This window comes from Pezoporus flaviventris, unplaced genomic scaffold, assembly GCF_033815535.1.
Source record: "Pezoporus flaviventris isolate CSIRO_AGI_PZ_B2104156 unplaced genomic scaffold, CSIRO_AGI_Pfla_v1 ptg000007l, whole genome shotgun sequence".
Classification (NCBI taxonomy): Eukaryota; Metazoa; Chordata; class Aves; order Psittaciformes; family Psittacidae; genus Pezoporus; species Pezoporus flaviventris.
Genome location: NW_026892555.1, coordinates 91,560,402 through 91,585,946, shown reverse-complemented (window position 1 = coordinate 91,585,946; position 25,545 = coordinate 91,560,402). Strand labels below are relative to the sequence as shown.

Here is a 25,545-nt window from a genome sequence, read left to right as displayed (position 1 = left end):
ACTCTTTGTGTGCGGCCATCCAGCCAGTTCTTTATCCACCGAGTGGTCCATCCATCAAATTGATGTCTCTCCAATCTAGAGACAAGGATGTCGTGTGGGACAGTGTCGAACACTTTACACAAGTCCAGGTAGATGACCTCAACTGCTCTGCCCCTGTCCATGAGTTCTGTAGCCCCATCATAGAAGGCCACCAAATTGGTCAGGCAGGATTTCCCCTTAGTGAAGCCATGCTGGCTGTCACCAAGCACCTTGTTGATTTTCATGTGCCTTAGCGTGCCTTCCAGGAGAATCTGCTCCAAGATTTTGCTTCTAAAGGGAATTTGTGGTGTCATAAGCTTGAGCAGCCTGTTTCAGTTTTTTAAAGGCTTTCTCAGCCTTTTGGACATGTTTAGCTACATAGAGTTAAAGTGGTTTTAACCAGTTGAGCCCATAGGTATGAAAAAGTTCTCAGAATGTGAGGCTATTCCAGAACTGAAAGAAAGCAAGAAAATGCCAAGCTTCTAGATTTCTTTCAGTGTCTTCCATCCATAACAATGTTTAAATAGAACAAAAATGCGCGAGTCCAGCTTTTTTTCCTTTCTTTCTGTTTTGCAAATCAACTTTAATAAATACGTAGGGAAAGCTGGGGGAGGGGAGGAGAGGAGAAGGCAACCCAGACTGAATGCCGGCTTTTCTCCAAGGTCTCATATTACAGGGCCCTTCGATCAGTGAAGTGAGGGCTAGCAGGGCTCTCGTGTTATTGGACATTGCTACTCTAATTTCTCTGGAAATGTACTTCCCAAGCAGTCCCAGCTGTCCCAGGAATGCAGTTTAACCATTGTTGTTCATAATTCTCAATTGGAAAGAATGAAAAAATGTCATTCTGACTCAAGATTTATACACTGAGATTGCCACGCTTGAATACCAGGAATTAGGTGAAGTTTGTATCTGCTTGGGCTAGACCCTCCCTCCTTTCTAAGCAGAATGACACAGTTCTTTATTCTGTTCTTTTTTTCTTTAAAAAAAGTGTGTGTGTGTGGAAATTGTAATAACATTTGCCTCACAGATGATATTTTTTTTTGCTGGTTGCTGTTGAAAGCAGCTGACAATAAAGCTTAGGGATGTGGAGCTCTGGGGAAGATGAAGCTTAGAGAATAGACGCTATATCTGGTCTTCTATTTTAATGTCTCAGAAGGATAAAATTTCTGACTGTTTCTCTAATTACAATAGAGAGATTTCAGTCTGTTTGAATCTAATTTTGAGGGTTCCTAACAGTAAGTTTCTTTCACTGCCGTCATTTGTCAATGCATTAATGCACTGATGGTGCCAGACTTCAAATCCTGATTAGAACTGATGCACAGTAAAGACTTGCAGAACTAATAACTTCTGAATCCATACCACATGCTTGGGTACCTAGATGGAATTAAAAAGACTTATTTTTCAGGCAGTGCTGGCCTAGAGTAACTCTTTTGGAATCTTCTAGGTAGATGCTCTTGAGAATTAAAGCTCCCCTCCATGCAGAAGAATTAATGTGCCTCTCAGCACCTCTTACTTACTATGGTTGATTGCTTAGAGTGTGCCAAAAAGTTCTGGGCTTGCATAAAAAAATGTGAAGGTTTTTGTTTTCTGTAAATTGCAACAACTCCCTTGCCGTGGAACGTGTCAGCAGTCTTAATTTGATCATTAGTCTATATGATTATGGAAGTTGTGGCATGCAAAAGGCTTTCCCCTAGGATAACCATCTGTGTCCATACAATTATGTATAGACTGGATGGGTTAATATGGATGTTGTTTTGGGGGGAAGAATTGTCATGTCCGAGGTGCTGCTGCAGTGTTTCCCCTAGCTGTCCCAGGGCTACCACTGATGCACAGCATTGGGTGCCAGTGGAGAGTTTCTCTCTGCTCCTCCCCAAGGCAGCTGCAGTCCCAAAGGAGCCATTGCAGAGACCAGGAGCAAAGTTCTTTACATGTGGGGGCTAAGAACCACACAGCTGCGCTCTTGCTCCCTCCCAGTGGGATGGCAGAGAGAATTGGAAGGGTAAAAGTAAGAAAACTCTTGGGTCGAGATAAAGGCAGTTTAATAGGTAATGAAAGAGCTGCGTGCACAAGTAAAGCAAAAGAAGCAATTCATTCACCACTTCCCAACAGCAGGCGGGTGTCCAACCATCTCCAGGAAAGTAGGGCTTCATCACACATAATGTTTACTTAGGAAGAGAAGTGCTCTAACTCTGAAAGCTCCTCCTTGCTCCTCTTCCCCCAGCTGTTACTGCTGAGCACAATGTCATGTGGTCTGGGATATCCCTTGGGTCTGTTGGGATCAGCTGTCTTGGTTGTGTCACCTCCTGGCTTATTGTGCACCCTGTTGTGTACACTACTCACTGGCAGGGCAGTTTGAGGAGCAGGAAAAAAAAAGCCTTGATGTTATGCAAGCACTGCTTAGCAATAGCTAAAACAGCCATGTGTTATCAGCACTGGTTTGGTCACAAATCCAAAACATCGCCCTGATGCAAACTACTGTGAAGAAAACTCGTGCCATCCCATCCAAAATCAGTAAGCTTAGGAAAACATGGTTCATTGCAGAAACAGCTTATCCCAGGTTTTGTGCCATATTTAGGTATCTATTCATTAAAATGTAATTTTTGCAGCCCAGGGTGTTTTGTGCAAACTCGGTGGGAGCAGAAAATACACAACCCAAAAATAAGCTTTAGTTTAGTTGTTGGCAATGGCAACGCCGACAACTCAGAACCAAACAAACACGCAGTTGTGCTGTTTTGGAAAGCTTGAAGCTGGAAGTGTTTCCCAAGGAAGCATCAGCCAAATAGCCACTACCTTGTGTTGTTGGTCTGCAGCCCAGCTCTCTTTGTCCTTTGTCTTATTTAGCTACAGGAAAATAATTGAAGCGATGAGTCCCCATTCTTCAGTTCTGTTGACTTTCTGTTTTTAACCTTTCTGCAGCAAAAAAAGTTTTCTTATGAATAATTAGACGGCTCCTAGGGCACCTGTCCCGCCAGGGGATAGATGGAAGACTTATCTAGAAGTAGAAACTAGTGTCGAGCATAAGGGGAAGCATACATTAGTTGTCAGCAGTATGCGTACATTTAAATATAAGTTATTAGATTGCTACAGTCATGTTGTGTGTCCTGATGCAGTGCAGGGAAACCCATACACTGCTGCATGGCACATATTAAAGGAATTCTGTGCAAGAGTTACATTTAAATTGCAACCATGTATTGTTGTTAAGCTTGTGAATCCTCACCCTTCTCTCACTGAAATGCGTGTTCTATCTTACCCTTACACAAACAAGGCAGGTTCAGGGGAGCATCATGGGAAGTAAACGAGAGATGAGAAGCAACATTCTCAAGAGGAGCATACAGGGAATCGGGAGACCTTTGCTCTTTTCTCTCCTTTGCCAGGGACATGCTAGGCAAATTAATCTCAGTATCTGGGCTTTCCTCTTAGTTTAAAACTAAACTAGAATACTGCAAAGCATTGTGTACAATACTGTACAGGTCTGCAGAGCATTATGAAGTTTAAATCCTAATATTTTATTGTAATAATAACCTAAAATATTACCAGGGTGCAGATTGCTTTGTAAATGCTCTTTTTACTTCTGCTTGGAAAAGCTGTAAGCTTCTAGCTTGTGCGTTAAGACTTCAGTAAGGCACTTAAGCACACATTTGAAATTAAGCGTGTTCTTTAGTCCTTTTCTGAATACATAAAGCTATTAACTAGGGCTTCTAGCAAGACTGTTTGATTGTCTAAAGTATGAATAGAATGTGCTGCGGAGGGGGGGCCTGCTTTTCAAGCACATACATATCCTGTTGGTAAAAATTAATAAATAGAAAACATCCAGTTAGTCATGCAGTAGTGTGACCTTACATCTCTTGAGTTCCCCTCTACCCTTGCTGTACATAACACTAAGGTAGGTTATGATCAATATGGTTAGTGCAGTAAATGACTATAATGATGCTAATGAGCCATTTCTTTATAATGATCAGGTTCTCCAGCCCTGCCCAGCAACATGGTATATTTTGGAAGCTCTCAGGATGATGAGGATGAAGAAGAGGAGGAGGAGGAGACAGAGGACACAAAAACAGTCACAAACAATGCTTCATCATCATGCCAGTCAACCCCCAGGAAAGGAAAAACGCATAAACATGTACCAAATGGGCAAGGTAAGTCCTAAATAGTGCTGTTCTTCTGCATTGCCTGGAAAAGAAATTTATGAGCTGAATGTGCTTAAACCTTGTCCATTCTCCTGGATCTGAGTGAAAAAAGATACAAGCCATAGTGGGAAAGTGAAGTGAGATGTAGTGGTAGCATCTTCTACTATAAACTGCCTTTCCTGACAATCCAAACTCCATCTGTAGCAGGACTATAACTACAGGGCTGGAATTACGTATCTACACACGTGCACAGATACTGGGTTTATGCACACACATACACACACATGTATGTGTAGACACACACTGTCATGCTCTTTCTCTGGCATCCTTGAAACTAATGTTTAATCTAGAATGATTTTATTTAGCAAAGTTAAATCTAAGCATTCATAAGTGTTATTAAAATGTGTGACAGGGCAGCATTTAATTTCTCACACACAATATTGATACCACAACTGCAGTAGGTTGAGTTACTGAATTCGTGTTGTTGATTGGAAGACTTTATGGAAGAAGCTTTTTTAAGTCAGTCGTTTATTTGCAAATCAACAAAAGCTGCATTCATTACATAGTATTTCTCTCATGATATTGCAACATCGCCCAGTTTTAGAAGACCTGAAAGCCTTGCTAAAAATTTTATGAGCCTGCTATAATGCTCCACTGCCAAAGTCCTGTGTGATGTAGTTCTCCCTCCAGCAAGAGCTTTTGTGTCGTAAGAACTCTGTGCCCTCTCTGCCTGACATAACTTCAAAATGGATCCTGTGCTCTCTGTTCCCTTCTTCAGTATTAGTTTACCATGAAAATCTTTCCTTTTGGTGACTGTCCATTCAGCTCTCCTCCTCTTAGTAGGAGGACTGAGAGGAAGGTCTCTCCATAGTGCACTTTCTGAGAGATGGTAGTGAGTTGTGCCTGCTTTTTTTGTTTTTGTTGTTGTTCTTTGGTGCTAGTCTGCTCTAAAGAGGAGATTAGTAGATCCCAATTGCTACACTCTACTGATCCTCATCTCTGCTTTTCACAAAGGAGTTTCCTAGTAAGGACCCCCTTGGTACATACACCAGAATTATTTTTCATGACTAGGTCTGAATCTGGCTTTCATTGCACACCCAAAACTCAGAAGCTCTCTTTTTGTGAACAATTTATAGAGAAGTGCAAGACATTAGGCCTAATAGCATTTCAGCTGTCAGCTGTGAGCAGGAGCTTTAATGCTCTAAAAGCCATGGATCAAAACATGGCAGTTTGGATTGATTTCTAAGTAAACCCTCAAAAATAACAGGTACAAAGCTCTACATATGGAAAATGAGACGGCACGTATGAGAACTGCTGCCTTAGAGTTTTAAATGTGATGTATCATTACAAAAGAAGCTGATAGTATTCCTTGAGAATGTCCCAGATGGCAGCCACTTTCGAATTAGCTCAAAACCAGAGACACCTGAAATCTTAATTGGGGGTAAGTAAAGGCAAACTTAATGAGCCATCTAATGGCTTCATAATCTTTATCAGTATAGATCAGAGTGAGCATAAATGAAGCTTCTGCTTTAACAGATCTGCGAAAGACCTTTATAAAATACATAGGAGACAATGTGAGATGTTTTGACAAAGGTGATGAAACAAGAATTCCCAGAGAAGGCAGCTGCTACTTCTTCATCATTGTGATTTCTTTTTTTCTTCCCCCTTTTTTTTTTTTAATTAAAGTTTCCTTACCCAAGGGTATTCCCATTTTCAGTGTCTGTTATTTTGGTTGACAGCCAATAGTATTTTTGTTTCGTGTGAATAAAGTAGGTTCTGGTTCATGTGTGTCTGTTTTAAATGAGACCACACACAAAGGCAGAGCAGGGACGGGTGCAGCAAATGAACTTAATCTAGCGTGAGAGTCTGTTTTTAGTGAATTAAAGTCTTTTGGTTTTAATATACAGTGTGTAGTCAAGCACTTTGGACCTGAAAATGCTAAGCGTTTGCTATGACATACAACGACAGAAGTTCAGAGCTTGATTAATGTCATTAGATAGTGTCAGATGATTGCTTTATACTAAGTGGGGGCCAGACAACTTTCTTGGACAAAGTCATTTGTCAGTATCCTCTCCTGATGCCAATATAGAACATTATTAGGGTTGCACACCAAACTTTATTACAATGCAGCCTATTGAGCCACCTTTTGGGTAGCTAACTCAATTGAAAATGCCTAAGTATGCATAAGAAGCATGTAAAACACGTGGCATAGCTTGCTGCACAAATTGAGGTAATTAACTCAATTGACTTGTCACCTTCCAACCTTACTACTTACATAGGTATATTTAAAGCACCAGATTGTTACCTGTGCTTTTTCATCATCTTTTCTTAGTACTTTTGATGTGCTGCGCATATATGCAACTGTTAAAGAGGGAAGTAAAATGTTCAACAGGAAAACTGTTTATCCCCCAGATTCATGGGAGTGTGGAAAAGCAGTATGTAGCAAGTGCGAGTCTTTCCAGGGAGGTACGGAGTCTAAATTACATCTGCCCGCTGCTTGGAGGAAATTCCAAGTTGTAGGTAAGAGGGCAGGCTTAGGTCTCTGTTCCTTTAAAACCAATTCTTTGAATTCCTCGCAACTAAATAAATCTTACTTTGATTTCATTCTGTGGCACAATGGGAGGTTTGCTCTGCAGGTTCCTGAAGAAAAATGTTTGCAGGTGCCAAGTGTTTTGTTAGGCAGGCTGGGATTGTGATCTGGAAGATGTAGTTAAGGAGTTTTTGGGTTATCAGTCCCATCACAAGAGCAAAAGGGGATAGGCGTTACTCTACTTGAAAGGACTTGTGGACTGGAAAAGGGCCTCAGGAGGAGCCATGTACACCAATACAGTTGCATAGACAACTTTGAAATTGCATGCAGCGGACTGCAGTTCCTCTAATGATGGTTGGCCAATTTCTTCAAGGAGGATGATTGCAGGATTAGGTATTTCTAACAACAGCCCAGCAGTTCAAAGGTGGAGAGAAGTGCACAGCTGGGCCAGCATACCTGGGAATGTCATGTTTGTCTTCAAACACCTGAGACAGTCAATTCTAAGTTACATTTAGGAGAACAAAGTTAACCATCATTATTTGTAACTAGTCTTCTTTATGAATGAGTCTTTGTTTCCCTAGATGGAGAGAACTGTCTCCGGTGTGTCAGAAAACCTACTAGGTCAGAAACAGTTACTGGTCCATGTTGTGTTCTGTTAATGTGGTCAGATAAAGCTATTCTGCATGTCTTTTGCCTGAAATGAACAGGGAAGAAAATTGTATGGACACCTTTTTTCTTTAGGCTCACATTTCAAAACAGACCTGGCAGCAGTGTGTAGTAAGTAGGCATCGCTAGAAATACCATACTCCACTGTAGTGCTGTCTTCCTCACTTACCAGAATACGGAAGAGTGTTTCACTTCTCAGTTTGCAATGGATGATTTAGCAGAGTAATTTCCTTACACGTGTAGTAACAAAGATGGTGCAGGAAAAGTTCATAGATAGGTGGGGTTTTTTTTTCCTTATTTATTTCAGGATATATTTCAATGCGGTGTTTGTATATCTTGGGATTAAATGGCACATCTTTTACAGACATTACTGTTCGAGTATGTTGTGAGACAATTCTGATTTGTGGTTACAATTCTTTATGTAGCTTTGGTTTTAACAAAGTTTGATATTTGTGGGTGGGTACATAAGACAGAGTCTCAGGCTCGTGCATCTTTTTTAGAGGAATTAATCCTGAAGAGGTAACATTTAGAAGAAATATATTTTTTTTTGCATCCAGCTAAAATGCAGAATGAGAAAATTCCAGGCAGAGTGCTACAATAGTTAATGGGTAGGCAATTATTTTGATGATTTACAGCCTTTTGTTGAAATACCATGGAACCAGTAATTGTTGCAATAAACATTTTTGCACATTTAATTTTTCTGCAAAAATATGTAACATGAAAATTACCCGTTTTGTAGTAATTTACATATTTAAATATGCAAATCAGGCACAACACATTTGGGGATTTGAGGATTTCAGTAGCTGGATGTATGACCTGTGCAGAAGAATAGGGGAGCTGGAGAAATCGGGGAGCTCAAAAAAAAAAAAAATAAAAAAGAAATTGTCCTGATGAGAGACTCATGATAACAGATAGACACTTCTGGCATCGACTTGCTGCTTAGCGAGTTACCCTTTTGATGGTGTTTGTGTCGTAATCCTTAGGTGAGAGTAATGAATTTGCGCAAAGACAAGACACTTGGTATTGAATTTTTGCAAACAGTGGCATGGTGTCTCATACCAATAGTGCTCCTCTCAGTGGCCCAATATATTCCTGTGTGCACAGGGGTTTGAGCTGTGTTATTGATAGCGTCAAGAAGAAATGCAGCTTTTTCTGCCATGGTTCTTCTGTTTGACTTCTGTTAGCATGCAGCTATGGAAAATTGTAGTCCACTGACAAATTGCATAGCCTTGAGTGAGGGCTGGGGAAATGCAGAAACAGTGGTACCACACATTTACAGATGATGATGTTGTGGCATCCTTTTCTTCTGAAGCACCCCTTTGCCACAGACCCTGAGTGGGTAGATAGTGTTGGGAGAGCTCCAGAAGACAGCTTCCGTCTCTGGAAATGGTTTATAGAAGTTTGAACATACCCAACACTTGAGGAAAACAATTGGCAGAATTAAAACTCTTGTGTTTTATGGAAGTAGATCATTGTTTTAGTTCCTCCAGGAAGGAGAAAGAATTATTGCCTGGGTCCTTTAAGGCAGTTTGAGAGCCACATAAATGTTTTCACAGTGACTTAAAACTGAATTAAAGCCAGAGCAAGAATGTTTTTGTACAGTAACGGATACTTAATGCCAGAAACTTGATTAATATTACATCTCTTCCCAAACATGATCTATGTAACAACATGAGGTTTGCATTGGAATAGCTGGCTCGGGTTCACAACATTGGCAAGGCTCCCTTTTCTCCTTCTAAAAACAGAACTTCTCCCTTTCACTCTTATCTTCCTTCTTTGTTTTGGATAGTTTTATGAATACGCAATCACTTGCTTTATGCAGCACAAGTTCTGCAACATGTGGCATATGTGTACATGTAAGATCCATGCCTTTTATCTTCCAGACACTGACATAAAGCAAAAGGGTTCATACATCAGTACTCTTCTGTCCCTGCAGTGGACTCCCCTATTATCTCAAATACAAAGTGTATCTGGTGCAGGGATAATCTCCAGGAGGGCTTGATAGAGAAAGCTTTGCCTGTGGAGTCAGCAGTTGGCTGAACCCAGTCCTGGAATTCTGCTGCTTAAGCAGTGAAAGCCTGATTGTTGTATGTAATATAAATTGGCTTCTGAATGCCTGGCTAGATGTATGCTATGGAAAATTTGCATGCATATTAATTTGTAGGAATACTTCAGAAAATTGCTAAAAATGCCATAAATGTTTATTGCTCACTACAGTGTCAATTCCGGTAGTAAATGCTTAGTTAATCTGTCGTAATTGAGCACATCTGTGGCTTTACTTGATCAAAAATTTTTTTGGCCTTTATTATAGCTTCACCTAGTACACTCACAGTGTGCACAGTTTGCATTGGTTTGCCATAGGGATTCTTTATCACCATTTCAAATGAGATGCCCCGAAGTCCCTGTAGGGGATCCTGGGTGAATATTGGTGCCCGGGGTCCAAGTCCCCTGATGCAGAGAGCAACGTGGTGCATCTGTGGGGATCATGCCTGCTGTAAGGTTTTGCTCTGCTGCTGTGGATTGTGGTTTAAAAACCCCCAGTGCTTGCAAGTTTTGAATGTAGTAGTTCAGTTTCTTTGCATTTGATCATCACTGCTAACCAAAAGACCCACAAATATTTCACGCTGGGACTCTTATTGTTCCAGCTTAATAATAATAATAATTGCTTTGGAGGACGTGACATTTTGAGAATGAGCATTCAGATAGATATGGATAAAAGGGTATCCATTTATTCTATTCAAAGTGTCTGCACACTAATAATTTACTTGCACTTTTAATTATTTGTTAGTAGTGCTCTTACCTTTGCCTAAAAGCTGTCCTGGAAATATGGAGCTGCTTAAAGTAGCATAAAATAATCATAATTCAAGACAAGAAGATTTAATGATGTGAATTTAGTCACTCATGAATTGGGCTTTTTTTTTCTTTTTATTTTTTTCTTTCTGCTTTGTAATGAAATTATTGCTTCAAGGATGAAACTTTGATTTCATCATGAAATTACTCTTTCTTGAAGGAAAACATAACTGGGAGCAGAGCACTGGATGTTATCAGAGTCAAGATGGGAGATTGTAGCTGGGACATACCTGTATCTTGGCTTTGTAAAGCATAAGTTACACCTTTTCTGCTTTTTTGAATGCCTCAGAAATACTGAAGAATTGGCAGACATGAAGAAGAACGCAGTTAGCTGCAGGAAGACACAAAAAAATCAAAAATAATTTTACTGTTAAATCAGATTTGGTCTCAGTAATATTTAATGTGGTTTTTTTTTTTTTTTTTTTTATTTTGAGTGTCTTATTGTTTACTTTCCTTTGAGAAGTAGGTTAGTTACTCTTCAACAATGAGATTTCTTTGGGGGCTTCTCTGTCTTTCCTGGTGATTTAATCTTTTCACTGAACTGTCTTACTAGCTATTAGGGCCAGAGTTTAGTCCTGTATTGTACTAAATAACTTACTTATTGTCTAAATAACTTTTGTCTACATTTTCACTGAGATGGGAGCAAAATTATAGTCCAGGGGATTCTTCCACCCTCCAACCCCCCTTAAATAGTTAGCTTGTGATGGTGTTTTGTAATTGATCAAGTTAACATTTCTATACTTGTTCACATACTGTGTTAACGAATTTTGCAGAACTTACTGTTGCAGAAAGGTTTTTATACCTATCTAGCTGGATGTAACAATATTCTAGGTGTTGGAAGAAACACATACTGATTTTTATAGAAACTGATACCAACTACTGTTTAACTAGAGACAGCTTGACTAGGACTATTTTGCATCTACATCTCTCCCTTTTTATTGTGTTTTCAGGCTTTAAGCTTTTCCTGTGAGAGTGAACATTTACTCTCTCCCATTTCTCTCTTCCCCCTTTCAAGAATCTTACAAATTAAGACAAAAGATAATTACTCAGAGGGTAAAACTGGCAGGGTTCCCACGACACTTAAAATTAATGAGCTGTTGCATATAAAATATACCTTGTCTCATGTTCCCTCTTTTTTTTCCTTCCTTTTTTTTTTTTTCTTTTTTTCAGCAAACCATAAAAGTGCACAGGGGTTTTTGGCTTTTTGGCTGTGACTTAACCGTTTTCATATGAACAGATCAGTATATATACAGTTTGTTCTCTCTGAAGGAAAATATCACCCACAGTGATGAAATACATATTAACCAAGCTGCTGTTGGTTGTTTGTGCAATGCCTCATTAAAAAAAAATAGTAATGCTTTGTGTATTTGCAGCACCTTCCATCTGATGTAAGAATTCCTTACAAAAGAGGATAAATGTATTGTCATGAACTCCCTGAGAGAGGTTGGCAATTATTATCAGTTTCATCACTGGAAATGAGACACGGAGGTTACATGACTTTCATGGAAACCACTGAGAAATTCTCGGTTGGCCTGGGCAGCGCCAGTTGCTCCTGAGCTGAGGAATGATGGAGCCATGGAGGAATTTGAGTGACTTCAGTGCTGATGGCTTTTCTCTTGTTCTTACTCAAAGTATACAAGAGGGAGAGAGGAGGAAAAGCAATTGCAATATTTGATTTTTTACATAATCTGCTTCAACACTTACGACTGACTGAATGTGATTAAGTGACCTGAATAACAGATTTGTCTAATAGCTTGCTGGAGTTTTGGCTTTTGGAGGTGTGGTGGGGGAAGGTAGAGAGATGGTTGGGAAGGTTTGGAGGTAGGTAGGATTGTTGGTTGCTTATTATTACTACTATTACTGTTGCTACTAATGTAATGCTAAAGGGCATCTGTAGAGACAGCTGAGCTTCACAATTCAGACAAAAAGATAAGTATTGTAGGTATATCATGTTTAGTGACAAAAGAAGGCTTTCATTTCACAAGAAAACAGTAACGTCATTTAGTGAATATTCCCAAACAGATGGTGTGTGTAATAAATATGATTTTTAGACACTTGTGCTACTCAGTATTTCTAAATTTTCTTATTTACATCCTTTACTGATCCATGGCAAAAAAGGCAGGGGCAAATACCAGGAGTAGAGGAGGCAGGAGGGCACTTGCCATGGTGGGTGTGGGATCACAAGCCTTGTGCACCTGTCAAGTGCTTCTCTGAAGAAGCATTCTGACATAAATTCACCTCATTTTTGATTAACAAACAAACAGAGAAATGCATCATGTTTATTTTTAACCCCAGCTTTTCTTGTTTCCTGACAACAAAAGAGCAGAGGCTATTCCTAATTAATTTCCACAGAAGGACAGGAATAAAACTTGCTGAGATAGACTTGTATATGTTTTTATAATAGTAACTGTACAAAAAGTAGGGTTTCTGTTCTGTGCCTTCTTATCGCTTCACTTCAGCAGAAGGCTAGGGCACTCAGCCTACATCCCAGCATTACTTTTTATGACATGTTCCAAACCAGTTTTAGTATTTTCCTGTCTTTGCAGAAGTACCTTTTTCTATTTGCAGCTTGTCTGTTTGGTTCAGCAGTTTGGGTATTGATAAAAACAGAACATGCTTTTTCATGGAACGTTTCATTTCTTTTATGTTAATGCAAAAATAACCCCTCTTTCTGTTTAGGCTATGTTTAGAATTCCCTCTCTGCAACAGCAAAAAATTAATTAAAACTGTCATAAATAAAATTCAAACTGGTAGGTCTAAATTTACTTCAGTCAAATCATTAATATACCTTGTATGCTTAAATTTGGATATTGAGGGTAGCGTGTGTTAACAAGCAAAAAGGAAATACTTTAGTAAATCTGTTCATATAAAGAAATATGCAAAATAGTGCTTCTATTTCTGTATTGATTTTACTTTAGCTACAAGATGATACTAACTAAATATCTAGCACCGACAGCAGAGAAAGTTGGGTTGTTTTGAACTTTGACAAGTTTTGTCTTGTATGTTTTTTTTATTCTTTTCCTTTTTTTTCCTTAATAGTCTGATTTTCTCTCTCCTCAGTTTTCAATGGGTCCAGCAAATCATCTAAGGAGAAAGAACCTGCTCAAAAACACAAAAGCAAAGAGGCCACACCAGGGAAGGAGAGGAACAGCGAACATAAGCCTGAAAGCCGAAAAGATCAGGCTGCTGCTAATCACCATCCTCCTACAAACACTGGCTCCTCTACGAAAGGGCTTACTGCTAACAACCACCACACTCTTCATAGATCGGCTCAGGACTTAAGGAAACAGGTAATGAATTGTACCCTACTGTGGACACATGAGAAATGCAGACTTCTAAGGTGCTAGCTCCATTTTCCACTGCCTGGCACAGAGCAAACATGGCAATCCTTAAAAGTATGCTCTGGAGACAGCAGGACGTTAGTTTCCAGTGAGAGAGAAAGAATGAATAAAAGAAGTGTGATACCTACATGGGAAGTCGATATGATAAAACATGCTATACAAGCCTGTCTTCATATTATCCATTGTGTACGTATGAAAGAGTAAAGTTCACATCGCAATTTATTAAACCTTGCTAACTGGCACTCTTGCTGGCCTCTTCACTGACAGTCCAAGACTGGCAGCATATGGAAGAATGAACTCGTTTTGTGTATGGCAGGTCTGCTTGGGTTATCTTAGGGGCTCGCTGGCTTTGTAGAGAAGCTGACATTACTCTCAGGTGTCTTGTATTGCATGTGGGCAACACGAGCCTTGGAGTCTGTAAAAAAATGTTTTGCCTTATGCATAAAGAACATGCTGTAGGATATTGCCTCCTTCACAGTGGACATACCAGGTGGAGGGTAATTTAGAGTTTCATGTTACCTGTTTGGAAACCAGTGAAAAAATTCAGCAAGAGGTTTGTCTCAGCCTGACTTGTGGCTGTTTAGCCACAAGTTTATGGTGTCAAAGTTTAGCACAATCTTCAGTGGCTGAGACTGGCATTTGGGCAGGATATATCTCCATCTATTTTTGATGATTGGATCAAAGCAATACTAAAATAGCAGGGTCTTGAGCTAGGGTAATGCTGTACAGAAAGCTTGCTGCATTTTTTTTTTTCTTTTTCCTTCTTTTTATTTCAGTGGTTAATTCTCAACAGGCCAATTACAGCCAGTCTTTATTTCCTGGCATCTAAAGGTTTTCTTCTAAGTAGGCTGGCCTGGACTACAGTGGAGCTGGAATTGCCACTTTGTAGGGCCATCAGTGCCTTAAATGGCACCTCTCAGTCATAGGCTTGGAAATGAAAATGGCAAAAAGAGCAGTGATGCTCTCACCAAGGAAGTCTTTCATGCCTTGTACTTGCCCTGGATTTGTGTTACCTTCTAGGTCAAATTTGAAATCCTGAAGGTTATCTACAGTGTATATCTCTGTACTTCTCTAAGACTTCCATTCTCTACCCCCCCCCCCCCCCCATTTTTGCATACCTAGTTACCAACTTGAATTCCTGCCTTCTTTTGCATCCTATCTGCTTTCTTTTTTTATGACTACTAGCATCTTGTGGTCCTTGCTGTGACATGCTCTGCCATGACCTGTTGATGTTGAACAGTTTTTCCAAAGCACAAGGATGCACTTCATATGTAATTTATTTATACCCACCAGAACACTTGTGTGAAATGCTTTAAAGTTGTATCATCAAAGTGTGAATGTTTAAAATCCTTGTGAAAGTAAACTGTTGTTACTTGTGAAGGTAGTTCTTGGAAAGGAAAAGACAGGTGTAGAAGACTTCTCCAGGATCCAAGTGGGTTTTGCTCTGTAGAGTTACCGCTAGAAGTTTCCAGCAGAATGGAGAGAAATTCTAAAGCAATGCAGTACAAGTAACAGTCATGCCACACAGGCGCCTCACAGAGTGTTGTCCTCAAGCTTCAGAAAATAAGGGGCTATAAGTTGAAATGGTGATTCTTTAAATTTAAATAATTATTTTTCTTTTTAGAAAAGATTTGGCATTTATATTTTCTACTGTAACCCACAGGAACATAATTACTCTCTTACTACTTTAAATAAAAATGTGGCTGTAACTAATTAAGGGTGGATTATGCATTTTTGCCTGACAAAAAGACTTTAGCTTTGTGCAAAACATTAGACCTACCAGTTATGGTAGCATTGCTGAATTTCCTGCCCTTGTCCTGAGTCTTTGTTGACTTTTTCAGTATTTTCCAAGAGGAGATTTGCTTTCCCAGGGTGCCAGCCTCATGTGCCTCCTATTTAGAGTATGATTTTGCTGCTTATTCACGTGCATTTACATGGGCATTTATTTATGTGTGTGGTTTTGTTTTGTTCAGTCTTACGGGAAATAAAGGCAGAACACTAGAAATCAACTGAAATTCTATTTTTTCTTATCTTTCTTTCTTCCTTCCTTTTCTAGTGTGCCCTTGCACTTGTCACATGTTCCCTCACTCCTTCCTCTCTTTCTGTCTTTCCAAATCCCTTCAGAGGGGTTGTGGGCAGAGGAAATGTAGTTCAATGGGGCCCTCTCTTGGTCTAATATGGTAATTTAGTTCGTAAAATTCATACCAACACTGAAGTATTTTTATGAATGAATTCAAGATCAGTTGCATAACTTGAATTTGTTTGGTTCCAGAACTGTTGTTGGTATTGCTGATTTTGCTGTTACTGCTGTGGTTGCTGTTTAGCAAGTTGTTTGCTGGCTCTAGTTTATGTATGTGTGTGTATGTGTCTGGAGGCTGGATCCTAGGTGCTGTGCAAAAGTGTGTATGTAAAGCAGTTCAAATCCAACAAATAAATTGCTGCAAGACTATGTGCTAGTCCCATTTGATTTTGAAAAGACAGCAAAATTTAAAATCTATTGTACTTTTACTACAAGGCACATGTTCAGCAGAGTGGAGAAAAGAGTGACCTGAGGACAAACGGATGTCAGCAAAAATGAAAAGATAGCTGAAAAGCAACGACAAGACTATTCATATCCCTAGTTTCACCTTTAGCTCAAGACTTCGAGTCACATAATGTTAATGTAAATCACTTTGTTACTACAAAGTGACCTGCTTAGGGAATAAGGGAAAGGCTGTAGGTGTTGTCTGCCTCACAGCGTTCTTCTGGAGAAACTTGCTGCTCATGGCTTGGATGGGTGTACTCTTCACTGGGTAAAAAATTCGCTGGATGGCTGGGTCCAAAGAGTGGTGGTGAATGGAGTTAAATCCAGTTGGTGGCCAGTCACAAGCGGTGTTCCCCAGGGCTCAGTACTGGGGCCAGTTCTGTTTAATATCTTTAACAATGATCTAGTTGAGGGGATCGAGTGCAATCTCAGGAGGTTTGCAGACACCAAACTGGGCAGAAGTGTTGATACGCTTGAGAATAGGAAGGCTGTACAGAGGGATCTGGCTGACTTGTGCCCAGGCAGCCAAGAAGGCCAACAGCATCCTGGCCTGTATCAGAAATAGTGTGTCCAGCAGCAGTAGGGAAGAGATCATCTCCCTGTGCTTGGCACTGGTGAAGGTGCACCTTGAATCCTGTGTTCAATTTTGGGCCCCTCACTACAAGAGAGACATTGAGGTGCTGGAGTGTGTCCAAAATAGGGCAAAGAAGCTGGTGAAAGGTTTAGAGCACAAGTCTTATAAGGAGAAGCTGAGGGAACTGGGGTTGTTTAGTCTGAAGAAAAAGAGGCTCGGGGGGGACAGTTCAATTCAAGATTTGGCCCTGAGAGATGGAAGCTTTCATTGTGTGGAGGTATTCTAACAGTTCTAAACAGTTGTGATAAGTTGCTGTTTTCTTAATGAAAGTGTTTTTCCAGAGTTTTTTATCTTGTCAGTTTTAATTCTGGCCTAAAGGTGATGGTGCATGTTTTCCTTTGAAGAGGAGGAGTTGCAAGGATCTTGCCTTTCTCCATGAGTACTTTCTCCGTGACTGTATTTCATTCAAAGGCCCTGTGACCCCACCCCTTGCTGAAGGAGTGCCCCTGATGGCTCTTCAGGCTTTTGGTCCCAACTTCTTCAGAAAAAATCATAGGAAGGATGAAGTGACAAGGTACCTCTATGTAGCCTGAGTGCTCACTCCAAGGTGTTGTCTTGACTGGCACAGTAATATGGCTATGACCTCTTTAAAACCTCTGAAAACCTCCTGTAGAGGAGACTTCACAACATGCATTGACAGTTTCTTCCAGTGTTTTTGTTTTCTATTAAGGAGCAAGTTTTCCTAGTTGCATCTTAGATCATTGTTGTAGACAATTAAAGTGGTTTTCTTCCTCTCACTCTTCCCAGTGAGCATGGAAAGAGGATTTACTGTCTCTTTTCAGAGATGCCCCTTATGCATCAGAAGACTGTTACAGAGTTGTCCCGTAGTCATCCAACAGACTGAATAAGCCCTGCTCCGTGGGATTTTCAGTAAAGATCATATTTTCCAAGTACATCAGCACTTCGTGCCCCTTTAGACTTGTGCCACTATCTATATATTTTCTTACAGTGTGAGCCCATTTCTGGGTCCAGCCCTGCTTAGGAAAGCCTGTGCTCCTGTGCTTTGCTTTTGATAGGTCTCAAAGCGATTTGTGTGCTTTGTACTGCCATCGAGTTCTGCAGCTCACTGTAGTCTTCAAGTGTTATTCTTTCCCTACGTGTATTTGATTTGTCCTCCCTAAAAATAGGACTTCGTCTTACCGTAGAAATGTTCTGAAATAAGTTCTGCAAGATTGCCTTTGATTTAGACCTTGTCCCCAGAGTGCTTACAGCCCCTACCAGGTGTGTGTCACTGGCAAATTTTACGATAATCCAAGTTACTGATGGAAATACATCTGTGGCCAAGACAAATCCCTGCAGAAAGTCACCTGAAATGCCCTTCCAGGATGGCAATGAACTATGACAACAACAGCTTCTCTTGAGGATGACTTTATTTAGTCCTCTGTGAAGCCACTTTAGAGTAATTATGCCTGGGACATACCTCAGGAGCTTGTTTGATGGAATATCATGTGGGACAGTGGCTGGAGCCCTACTGAAGTGGAGGTGCTTCTTGACCTACTCAGCCAGGTGTCTGTCAGAAGATGATTAAATTAGCTTGATGTACTGCTTTGGCAAAACTGTGGGTGGTTTTTTTTTTGTTTGTGTTGGTTTTATAATTATTACTATTTTTAACATAATCTTCTTACCCTTTGTGTGTTTACAAAGTAACTGATGATTTGTTCCAGCATGGTTTTAGGGTTTGAAGTTAGGTAGACTGCCTGCCCTCAACTTATTTCCAGGAGCCATGCCCCAAGTCATCTAGGTGCATTTTAGCTTGCTGGGGTTGCCTTCCTAGCTCCTTTGCTGAAATTGGTTATGTCATATATCTGGTAAGTATTCAGTCAGTGGTATTTTTGGCAAAGGCTAATGCAGAAAAAGACCCGACACTTTAGCCAAACTGTTGGATTTGTTTTCCTTTCTTGTGTGGTGGTTGATCTCTGCTGTTCTTCTTGGTCTTTGTATTTTTAAGGCATTTATATTTTTTTTCTGCTTCATTTTATGTCCCTTGCTAACTGAAGTTTCTTGAGCTCCTTAGCCTTTCTGGTTTTACCCATGCATGCTTCTGCTGCTCCCATATATTTACCTTTAGTCACGTAATTGTACTTCCACTTGTTACTGTGATTCTTTTCTAATTTTCCAGTCATTAGAGAACTTTGTGAGCATATATAATGGCTGTTGCTTTGTGCCCTTTCTCTGAGTGAGAATTACTTCAGTTTAGATTTTTTGCAGGTGTTTTTCTGTTTTGTTTAGTTTGCCCCTTTTTTATGTCTGTTGTCCTTTCTCTACTGTTGTCACATCTTACAATTGAAAACTCATTTCATGATCACTGTCACCCAGATTACCTTCCCCTTCCAGTTCTCAATCAATTCTTCTCTATTAGTCTAGATGAAATCTGTAATCAATGTTTCTGGCTATTTATAAAGCCAGATATGTTTAACGCTTGTTCTGACTGCTGCAGGCCAGAGACAATGTCTCAGCAGCTCTCTACCCGTGTCCGCCCTGCAGCATGAATAAGCGCTGTAAATGTCAAACCCAGGCCCCCATTTCAAACACAGAGTACTGCCTAAATTTCAAGGGAAATGGGTAAATGCATTTCTGTTAGCAGGTGTTTGCTTTCCAGATGATATCTTCTGTGTCTTTGGAAAGCTCAAGATAAAATTTGTTTCATCAGTTAACTGGATTTTCCTGAAGTGTTTCTACCCTGGAAACACAGGAAGGGCACGAATATGGATGGGTTTTAAAAGGGCTTTACACCTGCTTCAGCTTCTGGAGAACAGAGGAGAAAACTCACACAGTAAATAAATGTGTACACATAAGCATGTGTGTGTATGCAGAATCCTCAAGTTCCAATTCCTCTTCTGTAATGTGAGAACATATCATGATCTTTTCAGTCGCTATTTGATCCCTATTTTATAACATTTTATCCCTACTTTACAAGTGACTACAGTTCTTCCATTTATTTGAGAGAAGCTGCAATACTTACTAATTTGGCAAGGATTTTGAAATCCCAAAGGGAAGTATTATAACTTTGCAGGAATGGTGTCATTCACCCAAGTGCTGGTGAGGGGATGATTGTACTGTATGCTTTCACACTTCGAGCACTTTTCTCAATGTTCCTCGTTTTTGGATGTGTTTGTCTTCACACTCTGTAGTTTAAGCAGGTGAGAAGATAATGTTTAAACTTGTTTAAATGTTGAAATTTGTTTGAGGTTTAAACTTGAACTTAATTTTCTTAGTAGTGGGGCTCAGCTTTGACAGCGCTGAGCCATCACAATCCCTTCGAAGCTGAGGATTGCTTTCAGTGCTTAACATGTCTCATAGTTAAAATAGAAATTTTAGTTTCATAGCTCGATATTCAATGTCTAATGGAAAGTAGAGGAGTCCAGCAGTTCTAATTCGCAATGACACATTAGCGAGTGATGAATATGAGCTAATAAAATGTGTGTCAGCAAAACTGCCCAGATACCAAACTTTAAAAATACGCATTGAAGTACTGTATGCATTTTTATTTCAAATTAATGTCTTCAGCAACAAGATGCCTCCCAAGATTTCATATGTATCACAAACTGCATCCTTTATGCCGTCCTGATCTGTTGGGAACATGTGTTTGATATTTAATATATGTATGTATAGACAGGAGGTTTTTTTTGGATCTCAGTATGTGTTTTTTTTGCAAAACATGCCCATTCCACGTAGAGTAGATAGTATACACCGGCTAGTTTGTCTGCTAAGTAGTAGTAAACTGTGTGTGCATTTTAACAGAAGTTGGATGGGAGAGAGGTAGTGTGCAAAGGTCAGAAAAAGAGACAGTGAAAGGAGTCAGGACTGCAGAATATGGTCTTCCAGTGATTGGGATGCTGTGGCTGAATTATAACATTATTAATTTACTTTTCTCTTTTCTGTTTCCTTTCTTCTGCTCCCCATGCAACACTCCTGGCATTGCAGGTTTCTAAAGTCAACGGGATCACTCGAATGTCATCTCTGAGTGCAAATGCAGCCAGTGCCAAAAAGATGAGAGAAGTCAGACCTTCACCGTCCAAAACTGTGAAGTACACTGCAACAGTGACAAAGGGAACTGTCACATACACCAAAGCCAAGAAAGAACTGGTCAAGGAAACCAAACTAAATCACCACAAACCCAGTTCACCTGTCAACCACACAATCTCAGGGAAAATAGAAAGTAGCAATGCAAAAACCCGCAAACAGGTGCTATCCCTTGGAGCATCCAAGTCTAACGATACCGCTGTTAATGGTGTAAAAGTCAATGGCAAGTTGAACCAAAAGACATGCACTAAGGAGATGGGGAGACAGTTAAGGGAGGGGCTGCGCAATTCGAAGAGGAGGCTGGAAGAGACGAATCACATAGACAAAATACAGTTGCCCACCAAGAGAATGAAAGGGGCCGTCAACTTGGCAGAAGCTGCCAGCAAAAAGGCAGCTGTAGAAAAGCCTTTGCTGAATGGACATCTTAAAAAGGAAGTGCCAGAGAAGAGTTTGGAAAGAAATAGGCCGAAAAGAGCCACTGCTGGAAAGAGTACGCCAGGGAAACAAGCACATGGCAAAACTGAAAATGCCTCCTGTGAAAATCGTTCTACCTCTCAAGCGGAGTCCTTGCACAAGCCACAAGACTCAATGGGAAAGCACGAAAAGGGCAGTAGTAAGTCTGGGTGGGGGATGCTGGGGGAGATTCCCATCCTTAGGCCCTCCACCAAGGAATTTCATGACCCACTGATATACATTGAGTCAGTCCGAGCTCAGGTAGAGAAGTATGGGATGTGCAGGGTGATTCCTCCTCCAGACTGGAGACCTGAGTGCAAGCTAAATGATGAAATGCGGTTTGTGACACAGATTCAGCACATACACAAGCTAGGCAGGCGCTGGGGACCCAACGTGCAGCGGCTGGCCTGTATCAAGAAGCACCTCAAATCTCAGGGCATTACCATGGACGAACTCCCACTCATAGGTAAGGGCTGTGGTTTCATTGGCCTTTTGCCGCTGCTTGTTAGTATCCATATACAACTTCATGCTCCGTTTGCCTTTATGCTTAATGCACCCCTGTTCAATTAACACTGCAGAGCTCTGGATCTCTCTATCCACCAGTCAGGCATGATGCAGGTGGGTTGTTGGGGAGCTTTCCAGGGAGACTTTATATTGCCACTTTCCTCCTGACAGCTCTTTATTTTACCCAGGGAAAAAAATGTTTTGTGGGGTCTTGGTCACCAGATTTCAGAATTGTCTCTTTTCCCTGCTGTTTGTTTTTGTAGGTAGTACAACTATGGATATTGATAGCCTCAGTTTAAATGGTGCCTCAGAATATTTTTCAGACCTTTTCAAATATGTTTTCCAAATCCAGGTTGCAATACTGCCAAGCTTTCATACATTCCCTCACCCCCACCTTCCTCTTCCTTTAAAAGCATTTAACCAAGGGGGAAAGAAAACTGACTTCTGTTTGGGTACTCAGACACTTAAAATCACGAAGTTGCAGTGACCTGCTGACATTTAACAACCATTAAGTGTCAAGAACAGGCAGTAAAATGTGGTTGATTGCAAAATGGAGGTTTCATTATTTCTCCCAGCAGGTGTCTGCCAGGGCTAATGCCTGAGTGAGAATCACTTATTTAACAGAATTCTTGGTTTATGGTCTGCTGTCAAATATGACACGTGATAAAAATGTGACAATAGTTTGTAACAACATGACAACAGCAGCATACAAATGAACTATTGAATGAGCCACCTCCTTTGCAGCTCTACTGCCTTTGCAGCCATGACAGAGTAACAAACTTGTGGTTGTCATTTTTGTTAGCCCTTCCCTTTGTTTTTTGAAGTGTTTTTTGAGTCAGAGCTCACAGGACCTGCATGTTGCAACTGAAGGCTGGAGTTTTGCCTTTGAGGCATTACCGGATCACAGGCAGCTATCAACACTAGCTGGATTAAAGCGCATGCTTTTCTGTTTAAACTGTTCACAATGCTTCTTCCTCCCCCTCACTCCCCACCCAGTTTTCAAACTTTATTTTATATCACATATGGTAAGTGAATGAAAATGCATAAAAGAGCACAAAGAGATTGCAGAGTTTATGGTGAACTGATGCAGGGCACAACAGGGAAATGACAGAATTTAAGGAGGAGGAACGAGGGTTAGCACTCTGTTGCAGTAGCCATGCAAAAACGTTCAACGAAATCTGAAAATTAAAATCACTCAAGCAGCAATAAGTGATCATTTTGTATGCCTAACATATGCAATAGTTGTATGCTAATAGAGAAGAATAATGAATTACATTTACATTGGCAAGAGAGAGAAGAAGATGTGCAAGACGGCTCGATTAACGCTCCTGGAACAATGTTAACTTTTTAATGAAATACCTTTACTTGGCATTAGGATGGCATTACTGTTAATTATTTGTATTATTTAAGCACCTAAGAGCCTAATTAATAGGCAAGGATTCTGTTCTGCTGGGTGCCGTATAACCAGAGCATACTGTGGTCTCTTATAAAATCTACATCCTGTGTATCCTTTCTGCAGTTAATTTCTTACCTGTCTTGTATTTTGAACTAAAACGGAGAAAAGAAGCTGGAGATCACCAAAGATGAGAAATCTGTTGCCTCCAGCAAGAAAGATAAAATAATCTGTGGTGATAAATGCACACTTATTTAAGTAGACATGCATTCATGTCCCTCCTTTCGTGGCCAAGTCACATTTTCATTGAAGTAAGTGGGAGTTTTGCCAACGACTCGTGTAGTGCCAGGGTTTGATATTAAATGAAAGATCTAAGATTAATTTTTTTTTTTAATGAGCTTACTCACTAGGCAATTTTAAAATATTCCTAACCTTGTGAAATTAAGAAAATTAAAAAAAAACCCAACCAAAACCAGAGATGCTTGTGCCAGGTCTCCTATTTAAGCCATTTTGTTGTAGGTGTTTATAAATGGGGTTAAAACTACTTTTTTTTCCTCCCCCTTCACTTCAGCCTTTAAAGGAAAGCTTAAGCAACATGTTTAGGTCAGTCCTGGAAAACATCAGCCTGAGATATAAATGCTTCCAAAAGTTATGACTGTGTGAAATAGAATTGTAATTGAGACCATTTTATAAGCCATAGCTGTAGCTGGCCCTATGGAGTACCTGCTAGATATGCGAAGCACTGTTTGAATGATATGCTGCTCGAGCTCTATCATTGCATAGTGATTATGAGCAATCATTTCCTTGATGCAGGAGAAAACACATTTCTTAAATAGCTCATAAACAGTGTTGAAACTAGGACCTTAAGGTGGGTGTGCACTATTTGTCCCTCTGGAGAATAGGTATTACGTTAAACCTGGACCAGACTTGTTTTGAAGTTGGGAGTATGTTATTTAACTTCATGTAGGTCACTGAATCTGTTGAGATGAAAAGTCATCTTGAATTATGCCTTCAGCTTATTTTTGAACTGTGCATATAAAATACTAGACAAAAAAAGTACCAGCCTGTAATAGAGGCCAGCTTGAAAGTTATTTTATGGGAAAGACTAAAGAGGAAAGAAAGAAAACCTTTCAAACTTGGGTTGCTTGTTCTAAATTTTCTAATGGTGTTTCCCTTTTCTCAGCTTCAAGACTTAACCATTTTGATAAATGCCCACACCACCCCCCAAATTACTCAATTTAATGTATCTGCTTCCTCATAGCCCTTGACTGCACCCTTGTCATATGCTCCTCAAAGCTGTACTCTTGGATTCTTTCCCCTCTGTTCACACCTTTGCCTAGCGTTGTGCTGGCAGCATTATGCCTCAAACCATAACCATTGTCATCCCAAAATCTTGCATGCAGGTTTACACTGCTGAGCCTCCCTCTTCACTGGATTGACACATGTGGTGGAAGAGGGGAAAGTAGAGGGAAGAAGGAAAATTGGGATCAGCTGTGAAGCATTTGGGATGCAGCTCAGGGTTGTTTGAAGAAAGTAACGCAGCTTGCACTAGCAAGCAAGATGCTATAGCATCCTTAAAATGCTGTAGCTGTGCATCTGGCAGTAAATGTTTACCATAACAGTGCTTCTTGCACTTCTCTGTTGTATGATAGCATTTCTAAATGCTCTGAAACAGTGATGGTATAATGATATTTTACTTTTCTCAAAGAAAAAGGGAAAGGAGAGACAGTGTGGCATCAGCAACGTCAACACGAGTTTTGTATTAATTGTTTTTCCTCCAGCAGTATCCTGTTCAATTGTACGTGGTCTTTGGTCTGTGTCTTCACTCTTTCTACTGATGATTTGTTTCTGTTCTGTGAGAATATTTATGATGTTTCTTTTATTGTTCCTTGTCCATTTGGCTGCTTTTATGCTGTAGTTTGTATAATCCTCCATTTTTATTTTTTGACTGGAGTTTGGAATGTGCTTGTCATCTTAAAACATAGAAAAACATAACAGAGTATAAAATATGGATGGCCTCAGACTGGAAGAATAATGTGTCTGGAACTTTTCAATGCAGTTGCAGGCACCAACCCCAAACAACTCCCTGCCTCCCTAGGCTTTTTTTAAGGGTTTTTCTACCTCTAGTGAAATCAATGATGTTACTGTGCTCCTTTTAAATACTAACCCTATTAAGGTGTTGTGCAGATGTGAGATTATTGATGTTTCACCTCCAGAGAGGATAGGTACTTTTCTTTTTGGCTGCCAGTACTCATCCTGACGCTTGTTTTGATTTTTCCTGGTATAAGCCAGACATAGGACTCCTGGCAGGCGAGGGGAGAGTGAGAGAATGCGAGCTTTTAGAGAGCTGGGCAGCTCTCATCTGCCTGGCCACTGGGTAATGACCAGGGGAAAAATGAGTGTCAGGAGATATCAGGGAGTAGGGTGGTCTGAGAAGACAAGGGAGCAAAACTTGAGGAGGAGAGCTAATTTAACCATTGCA

At 40.2% G+C, this 25,545-nt stretch overlaps 1 protein-coding gene across 4 annotated transcripts in view; it reads left to right on the top strand.

The window, feature by feature from the left end:
• JARID2 (jumonji and AT-rich interaction domain containing 2) overlaps positions 1-25,545 on the top strand; it is a 230,681-nt gene that overhangs the window by 179,286 nt on the left and 25,850 nt on the right. For all 4 annotated transcript variants that reach the window (XM_061449518.1, XM_061449519.1, XM_061449517.1 and 1 more), the window contains 3 exons: positions 3,978-4,154; positions 13,252-13,481; positions 20,615-21,632. In XM_061449518.1, coding sequence (XP_061305502.1) covers positions 3,978-4,154; positions 13,252-13,481; positions 20,615-21,632 — 1,425 coding nt within the window. The remainder of the gene's footprint in view (positions 1-3,977; positions 4,155-13,251; positions 13,482-20,614; positions 21,633-25,545) is intronic.